The 21,668-nt window shown below is 33.8% G+C and overlaps 1 protein-coding gene, 2 long non-coding RNA genes and 1 pseudogene across 3 annotated transcripts; 2 read left to right on the top strand and 2 right to left on the bottom strand.

Moving 5' to 3' along the window:
• The first annotated feature begins 4,944 nt into the window (after positions 1-4,944).
• LOC107606018 (uncharacterized) lies at positions 4,945-7,078 on the top strand. Its single transcript, XR_001612592.3, has 2 exons — positions 4,945-5,344; positions 6,629-7,078. It is a non-coding gene; the product is annotated as an uncharacterized LOC107606018 (long non-coding RNA).
• A 438-nt stretch (positions 7,079-7,516) lies between these two features.
• On the bottom strand, positions 7,517-8,897 carry LOC107608367 (uncharacterized). The gene is made up of 2 exons (XR_001612833.3): positions 8,523-8,897; positions 7,517-8,116 (listed from the first exon to the last, which is right to left on the bottom strand). It is a non-coding gene; the product is annotated as an uncharacterized LOC107608367 (long non-coding RNA).
• Positions 8,898-13,141: 4,244 nt separating this feature from the next.
• LOC107607805 (uncharacterized) lies at positions 13,142-14,404 on the bottom strand. The gene is made up of 2 exons (XM_088495055.1): positions 14,381-14,404; positions 13,142-14,275 (listed from the first exon to the last, which is right to left on the bottom strand). Exons 1-2 carry the CDS (start codon positions 14,402-14,404, stop codon positions 13,142-13,144), a joined length of 1,158 nt encoding a protein of 385 aa, XP_088351181.1.
• A 788-nt stretch (positions 14,405-15,192) lies between these two features.
• On the top strand, positions 15,193-16,408 carry LOC148554254 (F-box protein CPR1-like; annotated as a pseudogene).
• The last annotated feature ends 5,260 nt before the right edge of the window (positions 16,409-21,668 follow it).

Below are 21,668 nucleotides of genomic sequence, written 5' to 3'. Positions count from 1 at the left end.
GTCTTCCTTTTTTTTTCCGAATATCCAACAAGGTAAAGTGCATAAATCACTCTTATTTCTTATCCTCTCTTTTCGGTTTTGAAGAATCTTCATGAGAGGTCATCTTATTCTCTTTGGTTTAGATAATCATCCTTAGAAACTTTAAAGAGCAAAGTTGGAGTCTAGTATTTCAAGGGCTAGAAAGAGTTCCGCCTCGAATCTTCCATTACTCTAAAGTCGCGGTCATAATCCTTCTTTTTCATTAATTGTCAAGTTGTCCTTATTTTAGAAATATAGTGTCTCTAACGTATTCTAAAGTGAATAACAAGGCTAAAGTAAGAGGATATTATTGTGTGACTTCTATGTTTGATGATTGATGTTTATGTGCTTTCTTTGAAAGAGAATGATGCATAAATTATATGTATATTGATTATGTAATGAATTGCATTCTTGATTGATAATGAATGCTACTTGAGACATGAGGGCTATGTCCAAATGTATATATTTGGTCAAACATTGAAATGTATTTGGGGTGAAGCTTCATAATTCAAAAAGACACCAAGATATAACATAAGTGAATAATTAAAAGAATGAAAAAAAAAAGATAAGTAAAAGAGGTTTAAATCTAGAATATGAGTCTAAGGAGAATATGTGAAGAGTAACACTTAAACAAGTTAGATAAATAATAGGATTAATCTTGTAAGTAATGAAGTTTAGGATAAGAAACATTAAATAGGAGTCCTAAGGTTAGAAAATAAAATACTACATAAGTTATCTAGGTTTAATTTGGAATAAAAAGAGAAGGTTAAGTCTAGAAAAGGATCCTAATAAAGGATTAGAAAAATAAGAGATAAAAATTAGGATAATAACTCAAAGACCTATAGGAAAGGTAACACTTTAGATTAATAAGAGAAAATTAGATAACAAATAAAAAGAGATTAGGGTTAAAAAGGTAAATTAGAGTGAAGCTAATAAATTGATTAATAATTACCTATGAGTTAAATAATAATGATGCTTATTAGGAGAAGTGTGATCTAAGTTAGTCAATAAGTAAGTCCTGATAATACAAAGGTCTCTATGAGAAAATGTAATAATAAAATAGTAGAGAGTCACTAAAAATATAAAAGACTTAAAAAATTTAGGCAACATAGTATCAGAGAATGTGAAGCTAAGAATAGAGAATTTCTTGAGATATATCATGGTAGTATACGAATAAGTGAGATAAGCAAAAGATTGCTGCACGGTGTCCCAAAGAAAAGTAAAAGACCTAAGATTGCGAGATGGCCACCTGGTAGTGCGGAGTTGAGACTGCCTAGCCAGTGAGTGTGGAGACTAGGGCTGAAAGTGAGCCGAGTTAAGCCGAGCTAGACCAAGCTCAAGCTTGACTCACAAAAATTGAGCTTGGCTCACGGTTCGACTCATTAACAATCGAGCCTATTTCTTAAGCTCACGAGTTGGCTCGAGCTCACGAGCTGACTCAAATAATAGAAATATAAATACATAATCTATAATTCTATAAAAGTGAGTAGAAAATCGACACATGAGCTCATGGCCTACACTAAGATGAGGCATGCATCATACCTGTTTGTGCATTTTTATGTGATTGATTGTGTGTTTTTCATTTCTACTTATGCTTTACATTATGTTTGTTCTTTCTTTGTTTGTGCTTTTATCAAATGTGGTAATAAAAACTTATTAGTAGGCAACACCACTAATTTCCCATAAAACTTAGGTTAGCACGAAAAATTTTTTTATTCTACATTATTTTCTTGATGGGAACCTTTGTTTCTCATCCCCCTTTCTTCCCCAACTCACAGATAGATTCGAGAGTCATCTTCTTTGAGTATCCTCTACTAGCCCGCTACGATGACCTCTCATGGAGCAGCACCTTCCTATGAGGTGAGTTGAGTACGCGGATATACATGCTCCCAGAGCGATCTTTCTCTCATCCTCTTTCTCTCTTAGGAGTTTGATTCTGATTTTCCTTACGACCTTCTACTATCTGAGTTACAACCTGATTATCTTCATCTCTCCTTTTCCGCCACAGCATTTTTATCAGATAGAGCCAGAGACGCTTTTTGACACGCGTCTATCTATCCTGATTGGTTTGACCCCGCACCTGAGCCTTTGACACCGGTGGAGGCTGTGCCGGACTATCAGCCTTTGGAGCTGATCGATGCTCAGTTCGGTTTCTATGGAGAGGACGTCATATTGATCCAGTGTGATAGCTTCGTGTCGACTCCTTCTAATGAGACACTACCTGATACTACTCTATCTTGGGAGGATGCGATGATCATCGACCTGACTTCGAGTCTGTAGGAGTTTGCCGCATTGGGGGAACATAGACAGATAATAATATAGGATATTTTTCTCGCTTTTAGTATATCTTATGAGGGGTTAGTATCTTTTGTACTAGTAGTCCAACTCCAGTCTAGGGTGGCTTTTGCGAAGCCGGAGTTCGGTGCTTAGTATATGAGTATGTATATATATTATATATTATCAGTCTATTATGTAGTCTATGACAAATCTTTTCTACGAAACTCAACTCTTGGCTTATCTATGTGATATATCTATCTGTGATTTTCGCTTTTCATTTTATAATTGTATTATACACCTATCATCATAGAAAATAATCTAATATAACTCACGCTTAAACATGCACGTTTAGATCACTCTACAGGCTCATATTAATATAAATACTATGTAGTTTAGAGTCTTAGGGTTTAACAAGAGGGTAACATCTGACGACTGGTATTGGTCATGACATGCTGGAAATTGGGTTGTTTCACAAAAAAATTTCTGAAATAAAGATTTGACTTTTCTCCAAATCTAACTCTCTCTGCCTTTTTTTCACTCAATGACTTTTTTTTTTAAATTCCTCACTGCAATGTTTTTTTCATTGTAACAAAGAAAGATTAAATTGAGAAAATAGAATATTCAATTGAGAACCATGAAAGAGAAGAAGGTATAGCTCTGTAAGCTATAGAAATACAAACTTCGTACTATCACTCCTTACTCCAATCCTTGACTGTTTACCCCTTTAATAGAAGAGTAAAATTTCAAAAGCTTGAAACTTGGTTTCAACAACTTGTTTGACTTCTTCCCCAATATCAGCAGCAATGACACAGAAGAGAGATAGAGTAACAGTAGTGATTGAATAATGTATCCATACTTTCCATCTTCTCTTTCATTATTTTCATATTGCTTCTTAAATCCGATCGCTTTGTTTGTGCTTTGCCTTCAAATTTCTTTTCTGACTATTGATTTCTTGCAAAACTCCATAACCTTCATTTGAATCGGACTTCCTATTATATGCTTGCAAAAGGAGGATTTTTTTCAACAATATTTAATGAAACTCAAATAAGGAAAGATTTTTTTGATTTTGCCTTTGGATGTGATATTTATTTTTGAACTCTAGCTTCTTTAGCTTTCTTCTTCTTTGCTTGAAAATAGTAATTTACTTTTTCACTTCTGATTTGAGCTCTAATCAGGTTTCTTCTTTCTTGTCTTCTTTTTTAACTTAACGTGGGTGAGAGAAAAGAGAGAGAAGAGAAAATTTGGTTTGGTGACTTGTGTTTAGTTCAGATGTAAATGGAGTTTTAATTCTTAGTTAGCACCCCTTTGAGTAAGTGAATGGGCTTGGATCATTAATTAGGCTTTAAACTTATTTTTTGGCTAGTTATGATTCTTCTCTTTTTGCTTGATTTGGCCTGCTTTCATTTTTGATAAAAAAAAAATTGTTGGTATAAATAATAAATTTATGTAGGTCTAAAGTTTGTTGTTGGATCAGTTTGTTGGTATAAATAATAAATATTCTCTTGAGCCATAAATTTATGTAGGTCTAAAGTTTGTTGTTGGATCAGTTTGTTTTATATTAATTTTCTGTACACTTTAGCAAACTAATTATATATTTAATTAGATTTTTAACCCAAAAATAATATTTAGTGATTATTAATTAATTTTTTGTTATTTCTTTAAACTCAACAATTTTTGAAATAAATGAAGCCGTAACTACAATGAACAAAATGTCTAATTATATTTAGATGGAAGATTAATCTGTAATTTATTATTTTATTTTTTATGAGAAAATGATAAAGACAGAAAAGAATTAAGAAAACATATAGTATTTGATTTTGAAATAAAATACTTTGTTGTATAAAAATTCATAGCTTGCAAATGGAAATTTAATGACAATGTTCGTAGACAAGTTCAATGCCTTTTCTTATGGAAAATAACACTTGGTCATAAATACGTATAAAACACTTATCATATAATTTGCTAAAGTATAAAAGTTGAATGAGTATGAATGGGGCCAACTTTTTTTCGCATAGGTATCATATTATCAACAAGCATCAATTTTATGATAGACTCTCAATTTTAAATCTTTGCTTTCTATATCTAAAATATAACCAAATAAGATGACTTACATATTTTTATCAAAATATATAGAGACTTCTTCTAAGTACTACTTATATTAGAAAATAGAATCTTCACAAATACCTGTATTTAAATAGTAAGATCTGTTCAATTTATTATTGGATGACAAATCATTATGATTTATTCTTTGTGTTTTCTTTATTTTAATTGAACTTGCACAGTTTTGTAAGAAATACATGGAATGATAAAATAAAATAGAACTATCAAAATTGAATGCATTTTTAAAATTGTATTAATTAAAGCACCTTTTTTTTAATTTTTAAGCTATTAATAATTGACACCTTTACATAATAGTTTATTTATATATAATAGAAACAATTTCAATAGTCAACTTCACTACTTCTACAATTCTACATAAGGGGATACTCCCATAAAGATGTTCAAAACATCTTTTTTTAAAGTTGCTAATGTATCACATTGTGATTGGTGCATTTAAACCCGGTTCGATCTGGTTGGTTTAAATAAACCGGACCGGATCATGCTTAATTATTTTTTTTATTAAATTTCTGATACGACGTCACTCAGCGTTCTTAAGCGACCTTCTCCTCCCTCACCGTCTCTCTCTCTCTCTCTCTCTCTGAAGCTCGAGTCCTCTCATCTCTCACTGTGGCTCATTGCTCTCGCACCAAGCTCTCTCCCTCTCTCGGCTCCAGTCTCTCACTGTCTGGTGTCACACTCAACTCGTCGTCGCTCTCTTGGCTCCGGTCTCTATCACGGTCTCTGGTCTCGCACTCAGTCGCGCTCGCGCGCCTTCCCTACCCTCGTCGTCGCCGGAGGCAGAAGCAGCTGGTCCTGGGACTGGTCGTCTTTGTCGTACCCTGTCTCGTCACCGTCTCGCAGTCAGTCCCGCACCTACGTTGCGCTCGTTGCCGGGGATTCCTCCTTGCCGCCAGCTTCCTTCGAACAACCAGAAGCTGGTCCCAATTTGGTGAGTTCCTACAAATTCCCCAGTTCTTTCCTTTTCTGTTTTGTTGCTGCCTTTGATTTTGGTGCTGAAAATATCACTGAACTAGTCACCCTTTTGTTGCTGAAAATAATCACCGACTGTCAATTCGTCACTGATTATCACTGAACCCTGAATAATTTGTTGTTGAAACTATCACTAAGCTAATTTTTTGTTGCTGAAAATAATCATTGAGATGAATATGGTACTGATTATAGAATTTTTATGGAATAATTTTTTCACTTTTACGTATATAGAATTAAAAAAAAGAAAGAAAACTAGTCTGGTTGTGAATGCATTATTGATATTGAAACTTATTTGCCAAAGCTTCATCCTATGTAAACAAATGAGAAGACAAATGACATTACATTGGGGGGTTTTCTCTTGTGTGGAACAACTAATTTGTCTTTATGCACATTGATGATCATGCTAGGCGCTTCAATTGAACTTTTGGTTGGTGGAGTTAACTCAGATTTGATAATATGATATGTTATGGCACTGCAATGCAAGGCTTCTGGGAAGGATTACCAATCATGCTGTACTTTTAGCCGTTCTGATTTTATTAGTTCCACACCCTGCTCCCTTCTTTTATCACTTTGTGTCCTTTTTTCTTTGTGTAGCATTTTGATTTGGCAGTGTTATTAGTTATTACTTACTAGGTTGAACAATTGATTGGACAATTAGTGTGATCAAGGGAATGGGAAGGAAGGAAGAAAGAAAGAAACAAAACAAACATTTCTTTCCCATTGCTTGCCTTGTGACAATGTAAATTTGATTTTGTTGTTATGGATTTAATTTCGTCTAAATAGAAAAAGGTTTTTCTTTTTTTCATAGGAGTTATAGCTTTAGTGTTTTTTATCAGTTTTTTTCTGCTAGTTGCAAAGGTGCAAAACTTGGGTCTCATTTTACCTTTGTGTATGCGAAATTGGTTCATTCTTCATTCAATGTATAATGTATTCTTGACTTCAATTTCCTGTATAGCAGTTAATGATCTATATGAGCCAACGTCTTCCCCTGTGATTTTGGTTATTGATGAAACGCTATGTTTGCTGATGTTGCATGAAAATTGTGTGCTGTCAATAAACTTAGTTTGTGCTGTCTTTTAGAGAAGAAACTCTTTGTACTCATTTTCCTTCCAACCCTAAACAAACAACCCTTCTTCACCATTGGATTGGATGAAGGATCTATCCAATGGTAAAGGGTGTGTGTGTGGACACATATCTTCCAATTATTAACACATACAGTGATTGAATTGTTTTTCTATTTCAGCTATCTTACAGGGATGAGGAGTTGGATGCTATTATACTCTCTGCTTGTACAGCAATCTTACATCTGAAGCACTTAAATGACTTGAACATTCTTGAAAATCAAGCTGTTGTTGATAACTTGAGGATTGCTTCGTAGCTTGCACTTTTCATGTCAGATCATTTTAGAAGCAGTAGTACAAGTGCTATTGCAAAAAGGTCACGGAAGTATGTGCCTGCTTCAAACTACAGGAAGCCTTATGCATGTGCTCAACTGAGAGCAACATTGATAGAAGTGAAAACAGTGATTTGTTGTGTATTTTGTTGTGTTCAGTTTTCTCAGAGAATGCTGAGGCGGTTGGTGGTATTATTAGCTATGGTGCGCTTCAACTTGACACTGCACCTGGATGCATATGCCTTTTGTATTCACTTTGGAGGAATGAAATACAAATGCCATTTTATGATTTTTGTATTATTTTTTTCAGTCCCGCTATATTTCCAAGTCTTTTTGGCAACTAAGTTCAACTAAATTGGTTTAAACTTAACAAAAACCAATTTCATTAGTGAGAAGGTGTAGATACACTCTAACTCTTAGCAGCATTGCACGTTTCTTCTTCGCGTTCTTTTTTTGTCATTGGGGTGCCTTATGCACTTGTGATGAAACAATAAAACGTTAAATATTCTATGTAATTAAAATTATATGCAATTTTGTATAAGTATTATTTAATACATGCTAACACAAAATATAAATTTAAATTATATAAAGTTAAACATATAAATACACATTAAAATATAATAGTTGATTTTTGGTGTGTAAAATATTCATATTTGTAGAATGAAAATTTAAAAATTACCTTAATAATAAGAGATAGTATGATATTTATAAAAGCAAAATATTTTTGACAACTAAACGTAAATGAAAAAATACGCTTATCATTTCTGTTATAAAAGTTATTCTATTTATGTATCTTGGGTCTCTACTTTGTAACAATTGATACACTACTATAATACATCATCCAAAATAAGATGTGTTTGAAAGACAAGAGGGAGAGGAGAGAGAGGGAGAGAGCAAAGGGAAAAAAAATATGGCTTCATGTTCCAACTTGTGGACTAACTTCAATTCTATTTGTGCATCGAATTGACTACATAATAGGGTCAGGGATAATCAAGAAAGTGCTGCTTAATTATTTTTGTTTAGCTAATGCAGTAGATAAGCAAGCACACCATTATTTTCCACTTAGTTTTTTTCCCACTAACTACTAATGTCTGATGTGGTTCCATTCCTCTATTCTTATCAGTTATCACCACTAGTGCCTGCTCTGTTTCCGTTTCCACAGATTCTGCCAACACAGTAGCCGGTGGTTCCTTTTTCTCTCGTGGTGCCACCACCGTTGCCTGCTGTTGTTCCTTCTCAATTACTTGTGCTTCTCTCTTTTCTAGTTGTTGCACAACATGTTGCTTTAAATATCTAAACAATATCAGTTGTTTTTTGATGATTTATCTGCTATAATAACTGAAAGTAGTTAAAATCAGAACTCAATAATAAGAATTCAAGATTCAACAACAACAAAATTCAAGTAAAACAAGATGCAGCTTAGCAAAATTCAACTGAAAAATTTAATAAATAAATGAATTCAGTTCAATGCAACAGAAAAGATTCAATCATACAGATTAGTAACTCGGAAGAAAAATTCGATACAGCATAAGTACAACAGATTGGATTTATAAATCAATCTCAACAGCATTAATTCAATATCAATAAACTGAATTCAAATAAAAATTCAGTAAATTAATAACTCAAAACTTAACAGAATCATCAATAATACACCATAAGCATATTCAGAATAAACCACAGAAGAAAACAATATAGCACAAATACAACAGATTGAACTTTGAAGAGGATAAAGGGGAGGTCTTACCTGAACTGGCGGCGAAGGCGAGAAGAAGAGCAACAGCGAACCAGAGACCAGAGAGGAAGAGATGCAGTTACACTGTCGCAGATAGTTAGAGGTAGAGAAACATGTAGTTGCAGAGCCAAAGAGCCAGAGCGGCGGAGAGGGGAGCAGGATGGTGGATGATTCTGCCTCCGGGGACGACTGTTCCCCTCGGGTGAGTGTCATGCGCGCGACGACGGCGCGGTGACCTTGAGAGTTAGACGTGGAAGAGTGAGAGGGGGAGGGTGGCGGACGGCGATGAGAGTGGAGGAGGTTGGCGGAGAAAAGGAGAGCGACGGCAGAGAGAATGGAGGGTTAGGAGTTAGGGTATTTTTGGTAACTAATATTATAGAAAAAGTAATAGATATATTTTAATCATTTTGTATAATAAAAATATGATAATTATTTTATATATATATATATATATATAATAAAAAATTAATTTAAATTGGTTTAAAATTTGGTTTATTTGATTTTTGATTTAAATTAATTTATTTGGTTTAATTTTAACAAAAATATATGGTTTAACCGGTTTTATATGCTATAATTTGATTGGTTGAAAATAAAAATTCATAAAAAAAGATGTTTTGAACATTTTCATGTAAGTGGTCTCCTCTACATAATAACAAATTTATCTTTTTTTCTTAAATTCTACAGTTTTACATAATAGCAAATTTATCTGTTTTTTTTTTTAAATTTTGTTAAGATGTGTTCTGAAAATTATCGATTGAAAAAAAAATATATATCCTTAATCTTAATTTTTCATCTAATTAAGAATTTAATTATTTCTCTAAATTTTCAGTTACTTCCAAATTTTAATTTCTTTCTCAAAGACAGAACACTAAAAGTGCAGGAAAATAGAGAGAGCAAAAGACAATGACCAATGAGTGAAAAAAATGTTATATTCTTCTTGCATTACAAATGAAAATGGTAGCTATATATATACAATAGGGTTGAAACTATAGCTCATTATTGAGTGGTGAAACTTGGATAATTCTATGATTGGCAACATCTTTTACAGCAAGGCAAAAAAGATGTTTCTAGAATTATGGTGGTACAGTTTCTGATAAGGTTGGAATTGTGTTGCTGAATTGTAGGTTGGTTTTGGGTGATTCTTTCTTTTTGTCTTGTACTGGCTTTGTGGTGTGGTTTGTTAGCCCCCCGCAAGCTGAAGATTGAAAGATGTCTTTCAATCCCAGCTTGGATATGTTGACAGTAAAAAGGCGGGGTGGCAGTGCTTTGGTGAAGACATCCGCAAGTTGGTTGGAGGAGGAAACGGGAAGGAGGTGCAAAAGTCCAGCTTGAACTTTTTCGCGAACTAAGTGGCAATCCACTTCGAGATGTTTAGTTCTCTCATGGAAGACAGGGTTGGCAGCGATGTGGAGGGCGCTTTGATTATCACAGTATAGCGCGGGTGGGCGGATGCAATTGATGTTGAGAGCCTGAAACAAGTTGAGTAGCCATAGTAATTCCTTGGTAGTTGTAGAGAGAGCTCGATACTCTGCTTCGGCTGAGGAACAAGATACTGTGTCCTGTTTCTTGGTTTTCCAGGATATGAGAGATTTTTCAAGGAAGAAACAATATCCAGTGGTAGATCGGCGAGTGTCGGGACAGCGTCCCCAATCGGCATCAATAAAACCAGAGATTTGGAGGGGGGAGTCCCTTGGAAAAAAGATGCCTTTGCCTGGCGATCCTTTTAAGTATTTGAGAATGCGGAGGGTTGCATTAAAGTGAATTTTGCTTGGGTTATGGACAAATTGGCTCAATTGTTGAGTAGCAAAGGTAATGTCAGGCCTGGTTGTGGTGAGGTAAATGAGGCGGCCAATGAGCCGTCGGTAGGCAGTGATATCATCAAGGGGTTCTCCGGTGTTTTGGCTGAGGCGAATGGAGTCATCCATTGGGGTAGACGAGGGTTTGGCAGCGGTAAGACCAGCATCAATGATAATGTCCAAATAGTATTTTCGTTGGCAAAGGTAGAGGCCAGCAGCTGAATGCGCTACCTCAATGCCAAGAAAATATTTAAGTGTGCCAAGATCCTTAATTTTGAACTTAGAATCTAAGGCAGCCTTAATGGATTCAATCTCAGAAACAGAGCTACCAGTGACAACTATATCATCGACATAGACAAGGAGGGCAGTAAATGCTTTACCAGATTTTTTGAAGAATAGGCTGTAATCCGTCAGGGTCTGCTGGTATCCACACGAGAGTAAAAAGGAGCTGAGCTTCTCATACCATTGTCTTCCTGATTGTTTAAGGCCATACAAAGACTTCCTTAAACGACAACACTGACCAGGCTTGGAAGGTGTTAAACCAGGTGGCAAGCTCATGTACACAGTTTCAAGGAGGTCACCATGGAGGTAGGCGTTGTGGACGTCTAACTGGTGCAGTGTCCAATTATTGATGGAGGCCAGAGCAAGGAGGACTCGAATGGTGGTGATCTTTACCACCGGAGAAAAGGTTTCAAGGTAATCCACCCCTTCAATTTGTGCATATCCTTTTGCCACCAGTCGCGCTTTGTGGCGTTCAATGCTGCCGTCGGGCTGGCGTTTGATGCGATAGACCCAGCGACAACCTATGGGCTTCACATCAGTGGGAGTGTCGACAATGTCCCAAGTTTGATTTTGTTCTAGGGCCAAAATTTCAGCTCGCATGGCGTCACGCCAACATGGCTGAGTTTTGGCATCTGCGAATGTTCGTGGCTCGGCTTCTGTGGAGACGGAGAAGAGGAAGCGTCGGTGATGGGGTGAGACTCGTGTATACGAGAGTGAGTGTGAGATTGGATGCTGGCATCTTGAAGATGGTTGGTGCGGCGTTGTGAGAGAGAGATTGCAATAGTAGTCTGCCAAGTTGCGCGGTGGGGCATGGGTTCTATTGGAGCGGCGGGGTGCAGCGGGAATGGGTAGTGTGGTTGGGGTTGTGGGAAGAGTGGACGAGGTGGTTTGGGCTGGGGAAGTGATAGAAGAAGGAATTGGACTTATGTTTGTGTGGGGGAGGGGAGTTCCATCGTTGTTGGTTTGAGCCGTTGTGGGTGTTTGAATTGTGCTTGATGAAGGTTGGGATGTTGCTAAGTGTGGTGGTTGTGGATTGGGTTCTTCAAAGATGGTGGGTGATTGGGGAAGGATGTTGGGAGGGTTGGAAGGGTTTTGGTCAGGTTGAGTTTGTTTGTAAAAAGGGAGGCATGACTCAATGAATTGGACATTTCTGGAGATGAAAATCTCACGGGTGTCTAAGTCTAGTATGATGAAGCCTTTTGTGCCGGTTTTGAAACCTATGAAAACACCTCTTCTAGCACGGGGATCAAACTTTGAACGGTGGTTGGTGAGGGTGGAGGCATAGCATAAGCATCCAAAAACTTTGAGTGAGTGAAAATCAGGTGGTTTGTGGAAGAGAAGTTGAAATGGAGTTTTGTTTTGAATGATTGGTGAGGGAACTCTGTTTATTAAGAAGACAACATGGTTTACAGCATAGGACCAAAAGGATGGGGGGAGGTTTGATTGGAACATTAAAGCTCTAGCGACATTGAGTATGTGTTGGTGTTTGCGTTCTACCCTTCCGTTTTGTTGTGGTGTTTCGACACAAGACTTTTGGTGGTGAATGCCTTTTTTTGGCATAAAAATCATTAAGAAGGAATTCAAGGCCATTGTCGGATCTAATGGTTTTGACATTGGTGCCAAATTGATTTTTGACTAAGGCGATGAAGTTCTGAATTTTTGTGCCAACTTCTCCTTTTGATTTTAGTAAGATTATCCAAGTAAATCTACTAAAATCATCAATAATAGTTAAAAAATATTTGTGCCCATGTATTGATATTTTGGAAAAAGGCCCCAAATGTCTAAATGTATTAATTCAAAAGGTTTGGATGCATTATTTGTACTCAAAGGAAAAGACAATCGCTTTTGTTTTGCCATATGACAGACATCACAAGATTCATTGACATGTGGATTAATAAAAGGAAATTGATGGTGGAGTTCTCTTAATCTTTGGTCCAAGAGGTGGCCTAGCCTACAATGCCATACATTGCTATCTGTGATTGGGGTTGTGATGAAGTTGTTAACATTGGCTAAGTTGGTGGAACTGTTGGTCCTAATGGGTTTTTGTGGTTGCAACTTGTCGGCTAGGTAGTACAATCCATCTCTCAATTCAGCCGAACCAATCATCTTCAAGGATTTCGCATCCTGTATTTGGCAGAAAAATTCAGAGAAGAGCAATTGACATGAGAGAGTTGTGATTAGTTTAGAGATAGATAAAATATTGAAGGTGAAACCAGGAATATATAAAACGTTGTGCAAAGTTAGGTGTGGTGAGAAATTTATTGACCCACAATAGTGTGCAGTGATAATGGAATTATTTGGAAGGTAAACATGTATCGGTTTGATCTTGTGGTGCATTTGAAAATATGATAATGAAGAACAGATATGGTCAGTGGCTCCTGAATCTAGTATCCATTTGCCATTGTTGTGTGAGCTTATAGAAGGTGTGTTAGGTGATAAATGGGATGAGAAATGAAAAGAACAATATGCAGTGTTTGTATGTGTAACAGTGATACCAGACTTGGCCTCAGATGGCCCATTTTGACTTTGTGGTGTGGGTTTGTCTGCAAACTGCTACCCATGAACATTGTGGAGAAGAGCTAAGAGAGATTGATATTGGGCTTGTGACAAACTAGGCCCAGAAGTTGGGTAGGTCTCTTCTTTGCTTGATCCGGTTTTGCTGAGTTGTTGTTGATATGAGGAATTAGGGTTGGCGGCAGCGGCATTGGTGTAGGAGGCGGTGGAGTTGCTGCAATCATTGAACCGAGGACGGCCGGGGTAGCGTGGGTGGCCAAGTGGATAGCCATGCTTGCCGTAGCACTCGTCGACGGTGTGGCCGGTTCGCCCACAGTAGACGCATACTTTTTCGGCTCCACTGCGTCCACCATTGGTGATGCGTTCGCGGCCGCGCCCGGGATTTAGGCGCCGTTGTGGCGTGATGACGGCGTTGGTGAGGGAGATGGGCTCGTCGAGAACACTACCGCCTCCTTGGAGTTGGCGCTCGTGTTGAATCACCATGTTGAAGACTTTGCTTTCCGGTGGAAGGGGGTCAATGAGCAAGATTTGGGATCGAACAACAGTGAAGCGGTCGTCTAGGCCTTTGAGGAACCGAATGATGAAGTTTTGGTCGTGGTAAGACCGTGCCGGGCATATGCAGGGTTTGACGGGGCGGTACGTGTCGTGCTCTTCCCATAGTGCTCGGAGGGCGGTGTGGTATTGAGTGACGGAGAGAGATCCTTGCTTGAGGCAATAAATTTGTTCTTGTAGCTCAGCAACACGGAGCAAGTCTCCTTGTGAGAATCTGTTGCGAAGATCTTCCCAAATTGCTTCTGCATAGTCGAAATAAATGACGCTCTGAGCAATGGGCGCTGAGAGGGAATTGAAAATCCAGGAGGAGACCAATGTGTTGCATCTACCCCAGGAAGGGAAGAGCGGGTCATCGGTGGCTGGAGTTGGGATGGTTCCATCCAGAAAACCTATCTTGTTCTTTGAGATAAGTGCAATGGAGAAAACACGAGACCATTGATGGTAGTTGTCGCCGGTGAGTGGCGGAGAGACGAGGACAGTAGAGGGTGTTTCACTTGGGTGAATATAGTATGGACTGGATGGTGATTGGGTAACATCAATTTTTTTCTTGGTTGTTCTGAGACATGGTGTGGATGTGCAGCAGGCCCCTATTGGAGCTCTGATACCATCAAAGACAGAACACTAAAAGTGCAGAAAAATAGAGAGAGCAAAAGACAATGACCAATGAGTGAAAAGAATGTTATATTCTTCTTGCATTACAAATAAAAATGGTAGCTATATATATACAATAGGGCTAAAACTACAGCTCATTATTGAGTGGTGAAACTTGGGTAATTCTATGATTGGCAACATCTTTTACAGCAAGGCAAAAAAGATGTTTCTAGAATTATGGTGGTACAGTTTATGATAAGGTTGGAATTGTGTTGCTGAGTTGTAGGTTGGTTTTGGGTGATTCTTTCTTTTTGTCTTGTACTGGCTTTGTGGTGTGGTTTGTTACTTTCCACATTTATATTTTCACAATTTCTCAAAGTATTTTAATCTTATCATTATTTAAATTTAGAAAAAAAAACACTTTCCAATACTGAATTCCACTAATATATAGCGCATTTTTCACATATATATTTTTATTTTTTTCAAATTTAATTTTGAAACTTTATTTTCTTATTATTTGTGATCAATGATGAGTTTTATTCTGATTCTAAAACTTCTCTTTCTTTGTTTCGTTCACGATTGTCATAAGTTTTTTTTTAGCTAGGTATAATTGCAATAAAAATATCATATCACGGTAAAATTATGAATATAACTTAAAATTAAAGCTTTAAAAGAATTGAAATGATGCAAGTTTTCTTTTTACAGATGTCGTTTTATATAATTTAATTTAAAAAGTTCTTTTTTCTCAATCAAAATAAAACTAAATATTTTTAATATTTAAAAAGGTTTCTTAAAAAGTTCATCGATGAACTAACTTTTTCTATTTAATTTAAAAAAAAAGATGAAATAAATAAGATAAGATATGTTTTCAAAGCAATTTCAAGTTCCGGGTTGAGTGAATTGGTATATGAATTGCGAAAAGCTCAGCAATCATAGATAAGAAGAAAAGGCTGAAGCACAAGGCAAAAAAGCAATCCACCATGGAGAAGAAGAAGAATGACAAGAGCAAGAACATTCACGATATCCTCCCTCTTGACTTGATTCACATAATTCTACTGCGGGTGCCGATCAGACATCTCGCTCGCCTCAGGTGCGTTTCCAAGCTCTGGTGCTCTCTAATTTCCGATCTGCGGAATCGCATCTTCACCTCTCTCTCGCACCCACCCATGGATGCCTTGTTCAGCTAGGAGACTCCACGGAAGCTTACTTTATTTACCTAGAAGAAGTATTTAATGGCGACAATTACCAATTGAAAAAGGTATCTTTCCCTTTCAAGAAGAAGCCACCTTCTACGTTCTGTGTCATGGGATCCTGCAGAGAGTTTGTTCTCTTAAGTCGAGAGCCATATTTTTTTGTAGTATGGAACCCACTCATCGGATTCAGAAAAAGAATATCTTACTCTTGTATGTTTCATCGTAGTAAGCTCAGGTGCTTAAAGTTTCCCCGTGATGCACTTCTGTATGGATTTGGTTATGATGCCTTACGGGATGACTACTTCATTGTTGTAGCTTCTGAGGAGGATGATGGCTGCCAACACTTAGATTGTTTGTCTAGTTGTCCTTGAGAACCAATTCATGGATTAATCTTGATGCTGCACTCCTCAAACCATTGGGTTTTATGAAGCGGCGACCTCCTAGGTTGTTCTTGAATGGCTCTATTCATTGGTTGTATTACTCTCATAAAGAACATTACCGTGAAAGTATTCTTACATTTGATTTGAAGGAAAGACGTTTCTCAAAGATATCTTTGCCCGAGCAACTCAGTAGGCATGGTCTTACCACAATTGTCACACTAGGAGGATACCTAGCCTTGTATTATCAGGACTTTGTTGAACGTAAAACACACATATGGGTGATGAAGGAATACAAAGTGAACTCATCTTGGACTTTGTATGAGATTCCTTGTTTAAGGTTTGAGCCTCTATGCTTATCCAATGATAGTGATATTATCGCACTAGATCCTACTACTCCAGTATTTGGACCATTAAAGTTTGCCAAATATAATATCAGAGAAGAGCTGCTCCAACATTTTACATGTCCTCGTGATTTTTGACAAGAAAGATACTTCTTTCCAAGTTGTACTGTGTATAAAGAGAGTTTCTTGCTACTCCCTAGTGATAATAGTAAGCATAAGGATAAGAACAAGAACAATAATGTTATTTAACTCTTCTGCTATGCTTTGCACCACATTATTCCTGCTAGATTTTATTACTGTTTTGTGATTAATGTAAAGTACTGAGCAAGATGCATTATGCATTTTGTTGCATTTAGATGTGACTTTTGACTATCCATGTTGAAACTTGATTTATCAAATGCTTGGGGGATTATTAGTCGCTATCTTACTTTCTAAAGATATTTTTGGTAAAAAAAAATTAAAAATTTCTTTTGCTTCTACTTTCTTTTACTTAAGCTTGCAATTTGAAATTGCTTTGAAAACAAAAGACTAAAAGAAGGGAAGGGTTAGTTTTGGATTGGCAATTCCAAAAAAAAAGAGATATTTTATTCTATATATTTAGATTTTTTTTAAAAAAAAAATACTGAAAGTTTTTTTAGATTTGTTCAAATAAAAAAGAAAATTATTTTTTGAATTTACATTCTCTAAATTTTGAATTTTTATTTTATAGTGTAAAGTATGATCTTTCACTCTTTGAATAGTTTTTCTTTCATATTATTTTTTGTCCCACCTATAAAATAAATAGTGAAAAATCTCTCTAAAATAAAATTTAAAATATAAAAAATTCAAATCCAATACAATTATACTAAAAAAATTACGTATGACAAATGTTGTTATAATGTGATTGTGCAAAAAAATACACTTACAAATTCAAACATTTACTAAAGCAAATACTTCAATCTATATAAATCCCGCTAGGGACATGAATAAAAAATCTTGATAATGTATACAATGGATTAGTTATTTAGTCCAATAGAGATAAATAATAAATTAAAAAACTCTCATTCAATTATTTCACATTAAATTTTAAATCTCTCAATTTTTTTAAATTTTTAAAAAATTCAGTTAATTATTTCAAAAAAAAATAACCATCTGAAATCCTAACTTACTAAAACATTTCACTCCAATATTCTCTTCTTTTTCAATTGGCGGCCACCCCACCTTCATCAATAATCATCCCATTTCACCGTCGCTACTTGATTTGCCACACGCCACTCACCCTTAATAAAAATAAGGGGGATTTCAGTCCCTAAAGTAGGGGTTGAAAAATTTTTTCGTACCCAACTTTTTTTTGCTTACAAAATTGTCCCTAAGGTGTCATTTCCTTTCTTGCTCTGCTTCTTCATCCTTGCTTCTTCATCTTCAGCAGCATCAAGATTCCAGATTCAAGCCAAATCAAAAGTAGAAATTCACCCAATCAACATAGCATGACATTGCAGCAACATCAACATATCCAAAACCCATATCATCAATAGACAAAATCGATATTCCACAAACAAAAAAATTCCACAACAAAAAATTCAGATATTCCAAATCAGAATCACTAAGTAAAAAATTCAGATATTTCACAACAAATTTCACAACAAATTTAGATTATGTAAAACAAATAAAAAATTCAGTTCACAAAGAAGAAGAAAAAGAAGAGGGTCGTGGATAGGATGCGGGGAGCAAGGATGAGCGCGTGAAGAGAGCATCAAGGAGCGCGGGAGGAACAACATCGAGCGGTTAGGGGCGAGGACCGGCGGCATTGGTGGACGCGAATCCCTTTGACTCGCGCATCCCTCTCTCTCTTCGGGGTTAGCGATGGTGGCGACAAACCCAGTACGACGGTGGCTCCCTCCCCCCTCCTTTCTCCCTTCCCTCTCGTAATCCCTTCCCCTTTCCTCTTTCCTCTTCCCCCGCCCTTGATCCCTTCCCCCAATTAATCCCTTTATTTTTTTAATTTTATATTTTTTTAATTAAGGGTATTTTAATAATAAAAATTAAAATTTTATAAAAATGATGATTTTAAAATTAGGGTAAATCTTAAGAATGATTTTGTAAGAAAAAAAAAGTTAGGGATGAAAAAAATTTTCAACCCCTATTGTAGGGACCAAAATCGTACTTAATCCTTATTAACTATCCACTTAAGGATAAAATAATCATCCATATACTTAATGAATTGAACATCTAACATATTTTAATTATATATAATTAAATCCAATCCAATCAAAATAATCATTTACATAAAAATTAAAATAACCATCTGCATACCTACTGAAATGACCATCATAAATTGACCATTAAAATAGAAGAAGAAGAAGATGATGATGAATAAACAGAAAAAACGACTATTGTGGTGAAACATAATTTTGAAAGACTAGGCATGACGAAAGCGGCACTGTTATGAAGCATATGGCTCAAATCATGAAAGAAGCTAAACCATGTTTGGATCCGAAAAAGAAGAAGAGCATGGTGGTATCATTAGTGAGAAGAGGCATGAAGGAATGGAAGAAATTCGGAAGAGAAGTGCGAAAACAGCGGTAGCAACGTTAGGCTGAGCGTCGGAGGGCGAGGCACGTTGGGCTGATCGGCGGAGGTGAGGACGGTGTCGGTGGGAGGGTGCGGCAGCGTCGGTATGGTCGGCGAGGAATTCAGTGACACGAGGTGAGGATCGAAAAAGATGACGGTAAATTTTGGATGTGTATTGGATGTTACGGTAAGATTAGAAATAACCATACGTAGTGTGAATGGGTTTAAATGTTAATTCTAATTTTTCAAATTTTAAAATTTGAAATTAAATAATTAATTAATGATCTAATTTTTAATTATCATTTTACTTTTTTTTTTCATTGTACACATTATACACAATTAATATTGATTTCCAATACTTTCTCATAAAACATAGATTACTAAATTAGTTTTTATTATAATTATTGTCATAGAATTTATTATAATATAATTCTTTGTTATAAGAGTTAATTATAAAATAAAAATATATTTATTATTTTTAATTATATAAAAATTATAAACAAAAGATTTATAATATTATTTTTCACGCATTGCACAAGTCTAAATCTAGTTGGTGATATTGGGTCTAAATTTTTTTTTTCTTGATTTGCCATGATTTGCTTGTAAACGCCTAAAATTAATCGTGTTTAACAATGAATAAGATTAAAAAGAAAAATGTATATAATTGGCAAAATGAAACATTTTAAATTTTACATAACTTGATGCTCATTCTACTATATATCCCAAAAAGTAATGCCTATTACACCACATAGCTAATATAAAATTAACTTAGATTCTTTTTATAACAATTTAGGAATAGTTCTTATGATATAGAATTAAAAATAGTTCTATATAAAAACCCTTAGGTACAAGGATTAGTAATAAGGTATCTCTAAAATGAGCACAATAATTATGTATTTATTGAATGCGTCACATTTATATAGACTATTAGATTTAATTAGATAAAAATCAAAAGCTAATATGAAAGAAGAGTATTGATAAATTCTAATATAATAATACAGAATATCCTAGTACATAAATAAATGCTTTAGATGACAATACTTTAATACGCAATACTTTAAATGGCAACACAATCTTTTATTTTTAAATAATTAAATATAAAACATATAAATACAAAAATATGAGTATTTTTTATTCAATAAAATTAATTATTATACAATAAATTTTTATAATATTAAAAAATTATATTAAAATAAAATGTTAAAATGTAACATAAAAATATAAAATAATTAAAATTTATTTTATATTACTTGACAAATAATTAGATTATTATATTAAAAAATTATTAATTAACTAATTTTGTTAAAGATATTATTATATAAAATAATTTTTCATCAAAATATTTTGAAAATATAATTTATTTAAAATATTATATATAATATATGAAAATATTAACTTTTTTCATTTTTTTCAATTTATTTTTATAAAACCGGAATAAAAATAATATAATTCTAAATACATGCCTATCACATTATATATTTACTTATATTAGTAAGACCTAAACTAATCAAACTCACGTAATTAAAAATATAAAACATATAAATACAAAAAATAAATATTTTTTATTTATGAAAATTAACATTTAAAGTTTCATATATATAATATTTAAAATTATATATTTATAATAAGATTATTTTTTATTTTTATTATTTTCAAGTATTTTTTTGTTTTTTTAGTTAAATTTTTTATTCTGTAACTCAACCAAATTAAATTTATATATATATATATATATATGAAAAATTAGTGTAAATGTCATAATATTTTTAAAATACTTTTATTTTTTTATGTATATATTTTATATTTTTAATTACGTAAGCTTGATTAGTTTAGGTTTTACTAATATAAGTAAATATGTAATATGTTAGGCATATTTTTAGAATTATATTATTTATTTTATTTTTAAAATAAAAGAAAAATAAAAAGGTTAATATTTTCATATATTATATATAATATTTTAAATAAATTATATTTTTGAAATATTTTGATGAAAAATTATATTATATAATAATATCTTTAATAAAATTAGTTAGTTAATAAATTTTAAATATAATAATCTAATTATTTGTCAAGTAATGTAAAATAAAATTTTAATTATTTTATATTTTTATGTTACAGTTTAAAATTTTATTTTAATATAATTTTTTAATATCATAAAAATTTCTTGCATAATAATTAATCTTATTGAATAAAATATACTTATATTTTTGTATTTATATGTTTTATATTTAATTATTTAAGAATAAAAGATTCTATTATCCTTTAAAGTATTGTGTATTAAAGTATTGCCATTTAAAACATTTATTTATGTACTAGGATATTCTGTATTTATTAGAGTCCATCAATGCTCTTCTTTTATATTAGCTTTTGATTTTCATTTAATCAAATCTAATTGTCTATATAGATGTGGGGCATCCAATAAGCACCTAATTGTTGTGCTCGTTTTAGACGGGTATGTCTAAAACGAGCTCAACAATTATGTGCTTATTAAATGAGCCACATTTATATAGGTCATTAGATTTTATTAGATGAAAATCAAAGGCTAATATAAAAGAAGAACATTGATGAACTCTAATAAATATAGAATATTCTAGTATATAAATAAATGCTAGTATATAAATAAATGCTTTAAATGACAATACTTTAATACACAATACTTTAAACGGTAACAAAATTTTTTATTCTTAAATAATTAAATATAAAATATATGAGTATTTTTTATTTATAAAATTAATTATTATGCAAAATTTTTTTATAATATTAAAAAATTATATTAAAATAATATTTTAAACTATAACTAACATAAAAATATAAAATACTTAAAATTTTATTTTATATTACTTGACAAATAATTAGATTATTATATTTAAAATTTATTAACTAATTATGTTTATTAAAGATATTATTATATAATATAATTTTTTATAAAAATATAATTTATTTAAAATATTATATATAATAC

This window comes from Arachis ipaensis, chromosome B7, assembly GCF_059453495.1.
Source record: "Arachis ipaensis isolate K30076 ecotype BB chromosome B7, ASM5945349v1, whole genome shotgun sequence".
NCBI classification, from domain to species: Eukaryota; Viridiplantae; Streptophyta; class Magnoliopsida; order Fabales; family Fabaceae; genus Arachis; species Arachis ipaensis.
Note: the sequence above shows the minus strand (reverse complement) of the source record. Positions and strands in the feature narration are given on the sequence as shown.